Source organism: Salvelinus alpinus, chromosome 23, assembly GCF_045679555.1.
Source record: "Salvelinus alpinus chromosome 23, SLU_Salpinus.1, whole genome shotgun sequence".
In the NCBI taxonomy this organism is placed as follows: Eukaryota; Metazoa; Chordata; class Actinopteri; order Salmoniformes; family Salmonidae; genus Salvelinus; species Salvelinus alpinus.
In genome coordinates, this window is record NC_092108.1 from 19,242,255 (window position 1) to 19,258,088 (window position 15,834).

Consider the following 15,834-nt stretch of genomic DNA (forward strand, 5'->3'; position numbering starts at 1 on the left):
TTCTGACTAGAGTACGACTTTTTCGTATGCAGGTAAGGAGAATTTACGCAGCAGGTTAGAATAATTAAGGTGGCAGGTTGAGACTACGGTTAAGGTTGGCTAAAATGCTTTGTTAACCTACTCCCTCTAGTCACAGGCGTATTTCAGGGGACACGAACAGTGTAAAATTACAATACCAGATATCCATCAAGTGGACATATGCTCTGACATAAACAAGCATGGTGCTGGTCACAATCTATTTACGTTTATACGTGGTCACCGGAAAGCAGTCTAAAGCGAAGAGTTGAATCTGGCGTACCTTATCTGGTGCCTATACTTGAGTGAATTTTCTCCTGCCTTGCAAGCGCCAATGAAACTTTTAGAGATGTCTTTAGTGTGAGCGCGCTGCCATGTTTCTTCAATTCTATCAACGAAAATGGAGAGGGGTATACACGCTGGTCAGCATGATTTTTGTTGTTGTTGTAAAACGTATTAGCCTCGATGTGAATGGTTTAATTACACGCGACCGGCATTGATTGCATAACTGGTTTTCATTCGATATGGCTTTATAACAAACCAACTATCTCTCCATCTCAGAAGGTGGACCTCGCGGGCTAGCCCACCAGCTCGGCCCATCCGGTCCGGTTCTTCCCCTGGACGACAAGTTCTCGCGGCACCGAGTGATACTGATATGCTTCGGGCTCCAATTCATGTGCTATAGTAGCAAATACTGGTATGTATTAGCTCTACTGAATACTCACGCACCCATTTCCGTTATATTGAATTATGTTGAGCAATATTAGTTGGGGTTACTTTTTAAATGGTTCAACTCGTTCTTCAAGATGACAATGAAAATAGTGAATAAAGTATGTTTTTGTTAAACAACCCCCTTACTGTTCTATTTTACTTAATTTGATTATGTGAGTTGTGTGTTGTAAATAGCATTCTTATGGTATGTTTTGTTATCAAATACATTATTACCGATGATAACCAGTAAATAAGGCCAACGGAATCTTAGTGACGTCATTTCCCTGAATCAAGGAAACCCGGAAACCAAGTGTATCAACTAAAACAATTAGAAAATAAGTGGACCGATGTAGTGCGAGGATGGAGGTAAGAGAGGGGACAAGAAGCGTAGGAATTTGTAAAAATGTTTTTATTGAAGATTGAGTATGATTAAGTCTACTGAACGCCTTGATATTTTGTACCGTCTTTCCACTTTTAATAGCCTTCTGTCTATGCTAAGAATTAGCCACGCCAGGTAGCTTGTTAACCAAAACTTCCCCAACACTCATTTTTGACACGTCCATCATGCTGGTTGTCATTTGTAAAGCTGATAAACAACTATCACAGCTATTATCACACCACGTTTTTACTATGACAATATTTAGCTAAGTACAGTAGTTATAGCCTCCCTGTAAACAAGAGTGTATGCATAACGCCTATACTGTGGCAAAACCTTTTCGAAACCTATTCAGTCTGTTGGTGTAGGTGGTTTCCAGTTTCCACTATTATCACACCAATCCATTCCTTAATAATCCACGAGGGGGTGTACAGTCCTCTCTTAGGACAATGGTGACATAATTCCAAATTGACCTATATCCCAACTGCCCAGACATGTTGGATAGGTCCCAGCAAAGTTATATTTCGACGTCCAGTAAGGTGAGATTTGACGATAGACGTTCCAGCGATATTTTCATCAAACTATTTAATGAGAGAATCCTGTCTGCTATCAGGAGCGCCGAGCCAGAGATGCTGTCTTACTCACTGGACAATGGGTGAAATAGCACAGTGTACAATCGCAGCAGCAAGATTGGTGACCTGTTGCCACAAGAAAAGGGCAATTATTTAACCTTTACCTAAATACCTATTTATGTTTATTCCCCCTTTTGTACTTGAACTATTTGCACATCATTACAACACTGTATATAGACACATGACATTTTAAATGTATTTTCTTTCGGAACTTTTGTGAGCGTAATGTTAACTGTACATTTTTGTTTATTTCACTTGCTTTTGCAATGTTTCCCATGCTAATGAAGCCATTTAAATTGAAATTTATAGTTTTGAGGAGATGGGAAATGTATACGTCGGCAGTGTGTCGCGCGGTGCTTTCTGGAACAAGGAGAGCTCTCCTTCAATTAGTGAATAGCAGTCAATTGGGCACTAGCTCAAAACCAAACATTAGCAATAATTTCGTCAAGAAGTACAACAGTACAAATCTTTTCCGATATATAATATAAAGAACTTGTTCTCTGTGATATCGTATAGCTTTGGAAACGTAACATTACGTACTTTCGAGGAAAATAAGCAGGTTTCTCGACACCCTGGTTTTGAGAAGCGATTGCGTGGCGATTAGTCTTGCAACCGTGTTGACGCAGCATGACAACCTGAACACGATTGGTCTACAGGCTGCTTGGTGATGTGTTATACGTTCCTCAGTTCATTGACCAATGGGATTCCTATCTCCTTTTTCTAATATCTGCCTAGAATTAGTTGTCGAGTTTGCTGAGTAGGGACCGAATGAACCCTAGCAACGTGATTTTGACACATTGCCTTATAGTTAGCTAAATATCACAGGGGAACCTAATTCTTATGGGAAACAAAGATTGTTCCCATAATTAGTTAAAAATAACAGCAAACGTGAGCTAAATCGGAATGATTCCCTGGAAGCTAGCATTAGCATTGTTGTCTAGCCTGCTAGCTAGTTAAGTACTTTATATTAATTTCATCAAATACTCAATTAGCTCTCTGATAATGCTGAACAAATCATTTACTTGCAATGTAATTTTGTAAATCAAAGTTACCTAGCTAACATTTGTCAGCTTACATATATTGATGTACAGCTAGTGGTTAGCTAGCTAGCACACCAGTTAAAGTGAGGCGATTGATTCGTCTCGTTTGGCATGATGGTGCTCTCTAACTAGTTTGGAGTTCTTATTGTAGCTCAGTGGCTAGGAGACTGCATCACAAAGAGCTCACCACTCTTGGTTGTTAAATTGCACAATTTTGATTGGTTTGTCACGATGGATCTTCATTTTTACTCTGACCTCTCTGATGGCACCGATCAGAATGCCGACCAGGAGTTCTTGGAAGCACAGGGTTATAATGGATACGACCCAGTTAATAAGGTATGGGGCCTATTTCTAAACAAGGGGAAAGAGAGAGTATTCACACAACATGAAAACAATGTGTGTTTTGCAGTTTCCGGGAGGCAATGATACTTACCTCACCATCTCTGGGGCAGGTCATCCTTTTCTCTCCTCTGAGGTGGGTGTCATGATCCTCAATGCCTGCACACATTCCACAATGCATATTATTCACATTGTGCAGTGTATTCACACCTAAAATGTTCATGTAATCGATTTGTCCCATTAACAGTTGTCCTTCTCCTTCTCTCTGTTTAGCAGACATTCCATACCCCCAGTCTTGGAGATGAGGTGTTTGAGATCCCTCCCATCTCCCTGGACCAGGACTCGGCCCTCAGTGTGGGGGATGAGGTGTCCCATTTTGGGGAACTATCGGGGGGAGCAGGGGGTCCTTCCGGGGCTGGAAGCCTGGCGAGGAATGCTGTGGTTGGGGGCAATGACCCCTCCTTTGCCTCCACCTATGTGAACCCAAACTCTCAGGGCCTGGAGCACCTGAGTCTTAGGGTGATGAGCCAGCCTGGAGGGGGGGCCCTGCTCAGCTCAACACTGGGGGTGGTAAGTGGTGTACTTATGAATATTACTAGAAGACTTTGTGCATCAAGAATGTTTTTTTCAAATTGTAATCATTTTAAGACTTGTGAAAACTCCTGTCTTTGTCTCTCTCTAGGAACTTGGCCACTCCATTGGCTCCCATTTCAGCAGCTCCTCTCCAATGACCATTGATGTCCCACTTGGTGACATGAATCATGGCCTATTGGGACACAATCAGCTAACCACGATTGACCAATCAGAGTTGAGTGCCCAGCTTGGGCTTGGTCTTCATGGCGGGAACATTCTGTCCCGTTCCAAGTCCCCTGACCAGCTGTCTGCCACGCCTTCTCCAGCAGGCTCCCTCCAGGATGATGACATGGATGACTTCAGGGTGAGTGTCTGTTTGTATGTTTGTTTATATGTGTAGGACTTGTTGGTTTGTCCTGTGTTGCTGAAGTCTTGCTAAGTCAACTGATCTGGCCTTGTATCTTTCCCTGTTTCTCTGTCCACTGGTCCCACTGTCACCCAGAAGAGTGTGCTGGTTGACTCTCCAATGTCCCTGTCGGTCTCCCCTGCAATTCTCTCCCACCTCTCCACCATGCCGGGCTCTGCCCCCATGCTCTCCTCCTCCATCTCCCCTGCATTAGTGAGGCGCGGCGGGGGAAAGCCGGCCATGGTGGCCGCTACGGCAGGGCCTGGAGGAGGGAAGAAGGGAAAGAAGAAGAAAGACCCCAACGAGCCCCAGAAACCCGTCTCTGCGTACGCCCTGTTCTTCAGGGACACCCAGGCTGCCATCAAGGGCCAGAACCCCAATGCCACATTTGGAGAGGTGTCCAAGATCGTAGCCTCCATGTGGGACAGCCTTGGGGAAGAGCAGAAACAGGTATACAATACACACTTTTACTAAAAGATATACCGTAAAACTTCAATTAATAGCCCAGGCGCTTATTTGCCTCAATCACTGAACACAACCGGCGCTTATTAAAACAGGGGTGGCAGGTAGCCTAGTGGTTAGAGCGTTGGGCCAGTAACCGAAAGGTTGCTGGATCGAATCCCGAGCGGACAAGGTAAAAATCTGTCGGTCTGCCCCTGAACAAGGCTGTTAACCCACTGTTCCCCGGTAGGCCGTCATTGTAAATAAAATAAAAATTCTTAACTGACTTGCCTAGTTAAATAACAACATTTTAAAATGTATTAGGTGGGTGTCTATTTTGTTCATGCACACAGCGTATTAAAAAAAATACAACCACACTGTTTGTGACCAGTATAAACATTATTAACAAATCCATCGCCGATCAGACTTACAAAGACTAGGCTGCCTATCGTACACCCACGATTTCACTCTTCATCACCGTTCTCTCACCCGTTCCACCTCGTTGCACCGGGCCCCACTGTAGTTGAGCCGGGCATGTCAAACCACACAGCTGTCTGATCCATGGCAATGATGTTGCTTTCCTTTATTTTCTTTTGCCAATCTTTACATTACACACTGCAGGAAACCCGTAAACAATTATTTTGAACCCAGCGTTTATTTGAAACGGGCGTTTATTTGTTGAAATGACGGGGTCCCTATTAAAAGGGACAGGCGGCTATTTGAGACTGCGTTTCATTCAAGTTTTACGGTACACTTAGAACAATTGAAGGACATTGTGGATAAAAGGATATACTGTAATTCATGTAATAAACAGGATTGGTGTTTACTCTTGTCTTAATCTACATAATTATACCCTCTGTCACTATTAGGTGTATAAGAGGAAGACGGAAGCAGCGAAAAAGGAGTACTTGAAGGCATTAGCAGCTTACAGAGCCAATCAGCTCTCACAGGTAAAATCTCTAGGCCTGTCTTTGCTTTGAAATCATGTGACTAGCCATGAAAATGTCTATAAGCTGTTCTTCTCAATTGTCATTTCTCAATAAATGTAATATACTCTTATCTCACCAATTCAATAATATATATATAGAATAATAATACAGAAATAAAATCTATTTTTTTATTATATATATTTTTTCCTCCCCTGGGTTCTCTTCAGCCCTCCATTGAGATGATGGACACGGCCTCTTCACCACCACCTCCAGTGCCTGAGCCAGTGAATGTGGCCCTCCTGGCTCCCGTCCGCCCCTCCCGCCTCCCCCAGCACAACCCTGACCAGAATACCATCACCAACATCTGCACCTCCAATATCATTCTGGACGTCCCCCAGGTCACCACACGCTCCCGCACAGGGGCTCACAAGCCCCTCACCCTGGGCTCCACAGCCACCCCGACCCTGATCCCAAACATCACAGCCACCCTGACCCCCACCATCACCAAGATCATCATCTCCAAACAGATGCTCCAGGCTGGGGCTCAGCTCCACCAGATCCCCACCTCCATGGTGACTGTGCTCCCTGGCGGTGTGCGCACCCTGCTGCCCTCAGCCCCACGCCAGCCCCCACCTCTGCAGCAGATGCAGCATGCCCCTCCTCCCCCGCGGCTCCAGCAGATGGTACACTCCCCAGCCCCGCCTCCCCTCCAGGCCAAGCCCAGAGGAAGTGCTGGACCTGGGCTTCCTGTGTCCATCACCGCGACACCTCCCCCTCCACTACAGATCACAATAGTCCCTGCTTCTTTGCAAGCAGACGCATCCTTGCCCATTATTGTTACGACAACAGCAACCGCCAACTCAATTTGTGTCACCAATTCCACTGTACCTACATCTGCTTACTCCACCCATACAGTGGCTCTGCAATTGGCAAAGTCCACTGACTTGACGGCCAGTGCAGATGAGGATGCGGTTACGGAAGAGTTCACGTCAGGAGAGGTAGGCTGAGGTTTTTCTTCGTAAATTGACCCAATGTGCATGTTAAATATGCTTGGTGTTTTAATCATCAACTTTTCCCTATTTTTCTTCAGATGGAAATGGAGTTCAATGTGTCTCCAGGTGCCACTGATGTGGCTTCTGGCCCTCTGACTATGTGTGTGCGTGCAGGATGCACCAATCCTGCAATAGAGAGCACGGACTGGGACAAAGAGTACTGCAGCAATGAATGTGTCGCCACTCACTGCAGGTGTGTGGGTTTGAATTTAAATGTATGTGTTCCTTTATTTCTGTGAGGAAGGTTGATGTTGTTTTTGGGACGTTTAAGTGAAAGTGGTGTTGGAGTAGGAAAGGGAACATGATTGATTATGTTAATAGACTTAAACACTTGTCTCCTTTTCTCCTTTCTCTCCTTCAGGGATATCTTCATGGCCTGGAGCTCCATCAGGAATCACAACACCATGGTTGTCAAGTAAAGACCAGCATTACCCAGACAAATGGAGGAATGTGTTTTGTTGGGTTGGGTGATAACAGACCTACGGTAGACTGATTGGGGTGAGAGGAAAAGATGGAGTTCGGAGGGGAAAAGAAAAGCACACAGTGTACCACGAAGCGATCCATTGGAAAGAATTTATAAACATTACACATGGGATTCATTTACAAATTCATGGATAGTTGAGACAGTGGCCGAGATGTTTTTATGTTTTATTGTTTGGACGTGCATACCTTTAACAGGTCTAGTCACACTGATGGTGTTAGAAGAGGATGTAGCCATATGAAGGGACCTAAAGTCATAGTGGGATTCCGAAGGGTTCTATTCCAGAGGGTACATTGGAACATAGTGCCACTAGTTGTGACACCCCCATTTGATAGGTTCATTGAAATCAGGTTTGACATAGAAAAATTAGGATCAAAGATTTTTTGTGATCCATGGCAGCCAAAAGCTTAATAAAGTGTGCTATCTTAACTATTTGGATAAATATATATTTGATACCCACCTTTTTTTTGTTGGTTGCCTTTAGGTCCTTGAAAAACATTTGTCAGTGTCTCTTCTTTTTAGAGAAACAGAATCAGGAAAATACAAAACATTTCAGTGAAACTGAAAATATGTGATTTGGAGTAGTGTATCATACAATACTCTTGTTTTCTTTTTACATTTAGTTTAGTGGCCTCTAGGGCCAATACTCTTACTTTTTCATTATTGTGATGGAAATGTTCACTGTGTCCGTGGTGAGTAAACGACAGCAGAAATCAAGGTAAATTTGTTATTTGCATTTTTAATAAAAGAGAGATGAAGATAAGGAGCCCAAACTCTGGTCTCATTTATTGTGAATAGTGTGTTTCAGTGCTAAAGGGGATGCTTCAATCACATCAGACAGAACAACAGACAGTATTCCAGTAAGTTATTTCTGAGCCTCACTGTATAATGCATTTCCCTAATACATCCTTTACAATGGACAATAAGCAATAGTTAAATACACCGATGTTTGTTCATAAACAAAACATTTAATCAAAATGCTATGGAGTCATGTCAACATTTGAATATAAAAGAAACCTGAGACATTGGAATTGTACATTTGGTTCAGTGCTTGGTGAATAGTGTGTCATAAACCTCATTTACACCTTGTGCTAACGTGTTCTGTGATCTGATCAAGGTTCGTCGCTTGTACACATTGTATTAAAATGTGCCTCTTATCCTTCCACTGTGTCCATATTGTGACCAGATTAGCTGGCCTGTATGCAAAATATTTTACAGATATTCTTTCAAAATCATATGAATCTCTTTTAAGACAATTACCTACAGTATGCCATTAGTCCAGCGCTTCCCAAACTCAGTCCTGGGGACCCCAAGGGGTGCACAATTAGCTTTTTGCTCTAGCACTACACAACTGATTCAAATAATCAACATCAAGTTTTGATTATTTGAATCAGCTGTGTAGTGCTAGGGCAAAAAGCTAACTGTGCACCCCTTGGGGTCTCCAGGACTGAGTTTGGGGAACACTGCGTTAGTTAATGGTGCTTCCTGTAACCAATTTTTAAAGGCCTGTATAATGATGATTTAAAGGGTTTGACAATCATATGTTTACACTTGATTGATATCGATGGGCTCCCGACTGGCGTAGAGGTCTAAGGCACTGCATCTCAGTACAAGAGGTGTCATTATAGATCCTGGTTCAAATCCAGGCTGAATCACATCCGGCCGTGATTGGGAGTACCATAGGGCGGAGCACATTTGGCCCGGGGTATGCCGTCATTGTAAATAAGAATTTTTTCTTAACTGACTTGCCTAGTTAAATGAAGGTTAAATAAAATAACCAGACAACGGGTTCTTGACTACCTCTGGAGGTTGTCAGGAAGATCAGATCACAATGTGTATTTTAATCTACACTGCTCTAAAAATGTGAGTACAATCAGAATGTGGGCAAGATCAGGACAAAGGGCACATGTTAGCACCAGGTAGAAACAGGGCTAAAGTAGAACCATTACCGTGTCTCTATAATTGTGACTCTACTTGGAGGATCTATGTGGTAGAGGCCGAATCCCAGGCACAGTCTGGCTGAGCTGAGCCTTGAACTGGTGTAGCTGGGTCAGTTTCATACCCACTTGAGAAAAAGTGATGGTTCCCTTCCCAAAGTCTACCATCACTGCCAATCTGTTGCCCTTCAGGGAATTGGCGATCTCCCTCTTCATCTTGTTGTGGTAGGCAACAGATTGCCCTTGTGTGTGATGCTCCAGGATTCATTTTGTGTGTGATGCTCCAGGATTCATTTTGTGTGTGATGCTCCAGGATTCATTTTTGAGGCCAAAAGTGAGGCCCTCAGTCTCCTAGCATTTAATGCTCTTGTAGGACACAACGATATCCGAGTAGCTCACGGCCTCCACCTCCCAGTAATGTCTCTCAGAGGAGTAGCACTGGGTGGTGAGAACCTCAGGTGCTTTGTCAAAGCGGGGGAAGGACAGTTTGTAACCCAACTCCACAGACTGGAGGTCAGTGGTGGAAAAAGTACCCAAATCTCATACTTGAGTAAAAGTTACCTGAATAGAAAATGACTCAAGTAGAGGTGAAAGTCACCCAGGAAAATACTACTTGAATACTACTTAAAAGTCTAAAACTATTTGGTTTTAAATATATTTAAGTATCAAAAGTAAATGTTGCTAAAATATACTTAAGTATCAAAAGTAAGAATAATTGAAAATTCCTTATATTAAGCAAACCAGATGGCACCATTTTCTTGTTTAAAAAAATATATACAGATAGCCAGGGTCACACTCCAATACTGACATAATTTAAAAATAAAGCATTTGTGTTTAGTGGGTCTGCCAGATCAGATGCAATAGGGATTACCAGGGATGTTTTCTTGATAAGTGTGCGAATTGGACCATTTTCTGTCCTGCTAAGCATTCAAAATGTATGGAGTACTTCTGGGTGTCAGGGAAAATTTATGGAGTAAAAACTACATCATTTTCTTTAGGAATGTAGTGAAGTAAAAGTTGTCAAAAATATAAATAGTAAAGTACAGATATCCCCAAAAATTACTTAAGTAGTACTTAAAAGTATTTTTACTGCTGGAGGTCCAGGGACACGTTGAGAAAAGGACTGGCCGAGTCTATGTCCAGATTCAAGGCACCTAAGAAGACAAATGGACACAGATCAGTGACACACACTGCTTATGTTGGGCTCCTCTGATGTCTGCATTTCTGTGGCCCTTTGGTGAATTTTAAACCATGAATTCTGTAAACAACTACATCACATCTCTTATTACCATGTGGCAGGTGAGCCTGGAATGGGAGGGTTGCTAGTTTGAATCCAGGGACGGACAGGAAAGATTTGGTGGGAAGTGAGCTGGCAAACAGGATTGCTGTTATAAAATCCTAGATGCCATTTCCTGCCATTGTGCCCTTGAGCAAGGCACTTAACCCCCCACAACAACAGCTCCCTGGGTGCCCAGTGTGGCAACCCCCCTCACTGCCAAAAAATCCCTGTGTGTGTCTTTCATGGGGGGTTGGAAGTCAAATTTCGGTTGGACCTTAATTGACCAATAAAGTGATATTAATCTTAAACAAATAATCTTAAACAAGTAATAAATATGTAATGACCTACTTATTACTACAGTACCAGAATCTTAAAGCTTGATTATCTACAAAGAACAACATATCCTTATTACTTCTCACCTGCCATGGAGGAGTAGACATTGTGGAAGAGAGTCTGCCATTTCTTCAGTGTATCTGTGAAATTCTGATTTTAAACAGAGGAACTATAGGCTATGATGTAGATTTTTTTTTCATCAGACAGACACAAACACCTACACATAGCTGCACACACATCTGTGCACACACTCAGGCATACAGGCACACGCCCACGCTCACTCATACACCTTGCCGAAGTCCAAGTGTATGCAGGTCAATGATTGGCAATGTTATTTGGGGCAGGTAAGAGAGCAATGACTCCTCGTGATGCAAGAATGCTATATTCAAATTCAAGACCATAATAGAGGACAATGAACCAGAGGCACAGCAGCACCACAGTAACTGTTAATGCTGGAGTCATTGATATTAGAGGTCCGCCTCTGTGCACAAAGAAAACTATGAATCTCAAAATAAATCAAAAACACTAAAAGCATTAGAGTGAGTATACACTGAACAAAAATAGAAACGCAACATGTAAAGTGTTGGTTCCATGTTTCATGAGCTGAACTAAAAGATCCCAGAAATGTTCCATTCTTACAAAAACCATATTCTTTCTCAGATGTTGTGCACAAATTTGTTTACATCCCTGTTAGTGAGCATTTCTCCATTTCCAAGATAATCCATCCACCAAGAAGCTGATCCCGAAGAAGAAGAAGTTAAACAGCATCATCATTACACAGATGTACCTTGTGCTGGGGACAATAAAAGGCCACTCTAAAATGTGCAGTTTTATCACACAATACTATGCCACAGACATCTCAAGTTTTGAGAGAGTGTGCAATTGACATGCTGACTGCAGGAATGTCCACCGGAGCTGTTGCCAGAAAATTGAATGTTCATTTCTCTATCATAAGCCGCCTCCAACATTGCTTTAGAGAATTTGGAAGTCTGTCCAACTGGCCTCAAAACCGCAGACCATGTGTGTGGGGTCGTGAGCAATTTGCTGATGTCAATGTTGTGAACAGAGTTCCCCATGGTGACGGTGGGGTTATGGTATGGGCAGGCATAAGCTATTGACAATGAACACAATTGTATTTTATTGATGGCAATCTGAATGCACAGTGATACCGTGAGGAGATCCTGAGGCCACATTCTTTTTAACACACAGTCAGTTTTCTCCCCAGAACATTGGACGTCAAGACGATGAGGTTCATCTGCTTCTTGTCCAGACATGGAGCAGTAGTATCTCAGCACCTCATCCTCATGCTCAGGGTACCTCCTCTTGCTCAGGTCTCCTAGGGGTTTGACCAGAGGATGTCCCACGTAGGCAGGGAGCTGCAGGTGATGCTGGACATGCTCCTGCCACAGCGACACCTCACACTTCAGACACGTCTTTATAGCCAGGCTCTGTTTCTCTGGACAGTAGTCACAATACACACTCAGTCCTCTTAGCCTTCAATGAAATCAGAAATCAATCGGTTAAAGCTGCAATATGTAACTTTTTGGGCAACCCAACCAAATTCACATAGAAACACGGGTTATAGATCTGTCATTCGCATTGAAAGCAAGTCTAAGAAGCTGTAGAGCTGTTCTACAGTGGCTTTGGAAAGTATTCAGATCCCTTGACTTTTCCACATTTTGTTACATTACAGCCTTATTCTAAATAAATAAAAAAATCCTCAGCAATCTACACACAATACCCCATATTGACAAAGCGAAAACATTTTTTTTTGCAAATAAAAATAAAATAGAAATACCTTATTTACATAAGTATTCAGACCCTTTGCTATGAGACTCGAAATTGAGCTCAGGTGCATTCTGTTTCCATTGATCATCATTGAGATGTTTCTACAACTTGGAGTCCACCTGTGGTAAATTCAATTGATTGGACATGATTTGACACACCTGTATATACAGTATAAGGTCCCACAGTTGACAGTGCATGTCAGAGAAAAACCAAGCAATGAGGTCAAAGAAATTGTCTGTAGAGCCCCGAGACAAGATTGTGTCGAGGCACAGATCTGGGGAAGGGTACCAAAAAATATCTGCAGCATTTAAGGTCCCCAAGAACACAGTGGCCTCCATCATTTTTAAATAGAAGAAGTTTGGAACCACCAATACTCTTCCTAGAGCTGGCTGCCCGGCCAAACTGAGCAATCGGGGAGAAGGACCTTGGTCAGGGAGTTGACCAAGAATCCGATGGTCACTCTGACAGAGCTCTAGAGTTCCTCTGTAGAGATGATAGAACCTTACAGAAGGACAACCATCTCTGCAGCACTCCACCAATCAGGCCTTTATGGTAGAGTGGCCAGATGGAAGCCACTCCTCAGTAAAAGGCACCTAAAGACTCTCAGACCATGAGAAACAAGATTCTCTGGTCTCATGAAACCAAGATTGAACTGTTGGGCCTGAATGCCAAGCGTCACTTCTGGAGGAAACCTGGTACCATCGCTACAGTGAAGCATGGTGGTGGCAGCATCATGCTGTGGGGATGTTTTTCAGCGGCAAGGACTGGGAGACTTGTCAGGATCGAGGGAAAGATGAACGGAGCAAAGTACAGAGAGATCCTTGATGAAACCCTGTTCCAGAGCGCTCAGGACCTCAGACTGGGGCATAGGTTCACCTTCCAACAGGACAACAACAGGTCTCTGAATGTCCTTGAATGGCCCAGCCAGAGCCCAGACTTGAACCCGATCAAACATCTCTGGAGAGACCTGAAAATAGCTGTGCAGCTACGCTCCCCATCCAACCCAACAGAGCTTGAGAGGATCTGCAGAGAAGAATGTGAAAAACTCCCCAAATACAGGTGACTTGAGGCTGTAATCGCTGCCAAAGATGCATAAACAAAGTACTGAGTAAAGGGTCTGAATACTTATGTAAATGTGCTATCAGTGTATGTTTTTTAGTTTTTAGTTTTATATAAATTAGCAACATTTTCTCAAATCCAGTTTTTGCTTTGTCATTATGGGGTATTGTGTGTCGATTGATGAGTGGGGGGGAAAGCAATGTTATCAATTTTAGGATAAGGCTGTGACTTAACAAAATGTGGTCTGAAAGGGGTCTTAATACTTTCCGAAGGTACTGTATGTGCACTATTTCTATGATTCCCGTTCTGAAGCTTCGTTTTTGCATCTTTTACTTTCGGTTTATGTACATCAATGAGCTGAAAATACAATATTTTTGGTTATGGAAAATATATTTCACAGTAGTTTAGATGGTACAATGATTCTCTACACTTTACTTGCTTGTTTTGTTACACAAACTGAAATTTGGCAAACTATTACAATTTTAGCAACCAGGAAATGGCGGAGCGATTTCTACATAGTGCATCTTTAATCAAATGGATAGGTATGACACAGTCATAGCAAGTCAACCAAACCAATCTAGTGACAGATAGATCAAGACACAAATGATAAATGCAGCAACAGAAGTCTTGGCAAAAGTAATAAACCAGAACTGTGAACAAAGAGAGAGGAGCACCTTCAGGTTCTCTTTAGCCCTCTGCGATGTTAGCCAGGGGTAGCATAGCTTTCCTGGACCCCAATGATAGCCCCCCAGTATGAGCAGTGGAAGGGCATATCCGAGGCGAAGTCTATCAAATCAAATTTTATTTATATAGCCCTTCGTACATCAGCTGATATCTCAAAGTGCTGTACAGAAACCCAGCCTAAAACCCCAAACAGCAAGCAATGCAGGTGTAGAAGCACGGTGGCTAGGAAAAACTCCCTAGAAAGCCCAAAACCTAGGAAGAAACCTAGAGAGGAACCAGGCTATGAGGGGTGGCCAGTCCTCTTCTGGCTGTGCCGGGTGGAGATTATAACAGAACATGGCCAAGATGTTCAAATGTTCATAAATGACCAGCATGGTCAAATAATAATAATCACAGTAGTTATTGAGGGTGCAGCAAGTCAGCACCTCAGGAGTAAATGTCAGTTGGCTTTTTTAGCAGGTCTGTTGAACAGGTCAGGGTTCCATAGCCGCAGGCAGAACAGTTGAAACTGGAGCAGCAGCAAGACCAGGTGGACTAGGGACAGCAAAAATTAAACAGTCGGATTCCCCAGGTCCACACCAGTTCTAAGTCAGCTGCTAGGTAGTCCTGACGCATGGTCCTAGGGCTCAGGTCCTCCGAGAGAGAAAAAGAAAGAGAGAAGGAGAGAATTAGAGAGAGCATACTTAAATTCACACAGGACACCGGATAAGACAGGAGAAATCCTCCAGATATAACAAACTGACCCTATCCCCCCGACACATTAACTACTGCAGCATAAATACTGGAGGCTGAGACAGGAGGGGTCAGGAGACACTGTGGCCCCATCCGATGATACCCCCGGACAGGGCCAAACAGGAAGGATATAACCCCCCCCACTTTGCCAAAGCACAGCCCCCACACCACTAGAGGGATAACTTCAACCACCAATTTACCATCCTGAGACAAGGCCGAGTATAGCCCACAAAGATCTCCGCCACGGCACAAACCAAGGGGGGGCGCCAACCCAGACAGGAAGATCACGTCAGTGACTCAACCCACTCAAGTGACGCACCCCTCCTAGGGACGGCATGAAAGAGCACCAGTAAGCCAGTGACTCAGCCCCTGTAATAGGGTTAGAGGCAGAGAATCCCAGTGGAGAGAGGGGAACCGGCCAGGCAGAGACAGCAAGTTGCTCCAGAGCCTTTCCGTTCACCTTCACACTCCTGGGCCAGACTACACTCAATCATATGACCTACTGAAGAGATGAGTCTTAAGTAAAGACTTAAAGGTTGAGACCGAGTCTCTGCGTCTCTCACATGGGTAGGCAGACCATTCCATAAAAATGGAGATCTATAGGAGAAAGTCCTGCCTCCAGCTGTTTGCTTAGAAATTCTAGGGACAATTAGGAGGCCTGCGTCTTGTGACCGTAGCGTACGTGTAGGTATGTACGGCAGGACCAACTCGGAAAGATAGGTAGGAGCAAGCCCATGTAACGCTTTGTAGGTTAACAGTAAAACCTTGAAATCAGCCCTTGCCTTAACAGGAAGCCAGTGTAGGGAAGCTAGCACTGGAGTAATATGATAAAAAAAAAAATGGTTCTATCACACCCTCCAGACACACCATACAGTAGCTGTGCCCACAGGGCAGCAGTCCTTATGTTCTGGCACACTGGGCATATCAGCATCACCTTCAACTGGGTTCTCCTTGAGGGAGGAATGGTACATTTATTGTCCATCTTGCTCCCTTTCTGTTGTTCAAAGACGATTGGAGCAGAAGGCAG

At 43.6% G+C, this 15,834-nt stretch overlaps 1 protein-coding gene and 1 pseudogene across 11 annotated transcripts; one reads left to right on the forward strand and one right to left on the reverse strand.

The window, feature by feature from the left end:
• The first annotated feature begins 81 nt into the window (after nucleotides 1-81).
• LOC139550430 (TOX high mobility group box family member 4-A-like) lies at nucleotides 82-7,761 on the forward strand. Of its 11 annotated transcripts, none has more exons than XM_071361326.1 (10): nucleotides 1,028-1,092; nucleotides 3,051-3,110; nucleotides 3,184-3,249; nucleotides 3,387-3,683; nucleotides 3,796-4,050; nucleotides 4,192-4,542; nucleotides 5,403-5,483; nucleotides 5,690-6,460; nucleotides 6,553-6,707; nucleotides 6,876-7,761. In XM_071361326.1, exons 1-10 carry the CDS (start codon nucleotides 1,087-1,089, stop codon nucleotides 6,931-6,933), a joined length of 2,100 nt encoding a protein of 699 aa, XP_071217427.1. In that variant the 5' UTR covers nucleotides 1,028-1,086; the 3' UTR covers nucleotides 6,934-7,761. The 11 variants fall into 11 exon arrangements, with proteins under 11 accessions (XP_071217433.1, XP_071217429.1, XP_071217430.1 ...); XM_071361325.1 differs by having other exon boundaries at nucleotides 1,072-1,092; nucleotides 4,189-4,542; XM_071361327.1 differs by having other exon boundaries at nucleotides 1,072-1,092; nucleotides 3,390-3,683; nucleotides 4,189-4,542.
• A 697-nt stretch (nucleotides 7,762-8,458) lies between these two features.
• LOC139551235 (stonustoxin subunit alpha-like) lies at nucleotides 8,459-14,690 on the reverse strand (annotated as a pseudogene).
• Between the last annotated feature and the right edge of the window lie 1,144 nt (nucleotides 14,691-15,834).

What these genes read in the sequence shown, in the direction of transcription:
- LOC139550430 (XM_071361322.1), top strand. Translation starts at nt 3,006, where the DNA reads ATGGATCTTCATTTTTACTCTGACCTCTCTGATGGCACCGATCAGAAT. An exon ending in ATGACATGGATGACTTCAGG is followed by an intron (nt 4,051 to 4,188) that starts GTGAGTGTCTGT and finishes ACTGTCACCCAG; the next exon opens with AAGAGTGTGCTGGTTGACTC. An exon ending in AAGAGTTCACGTCAGGAGAG is followed by an intron (nt 6,461 to 6,552) that starts GTAGGCTGAGGT and finishes ATTTTTCTTCAG; the next exon opens with ATGGAAATGGAGTTCAATGT.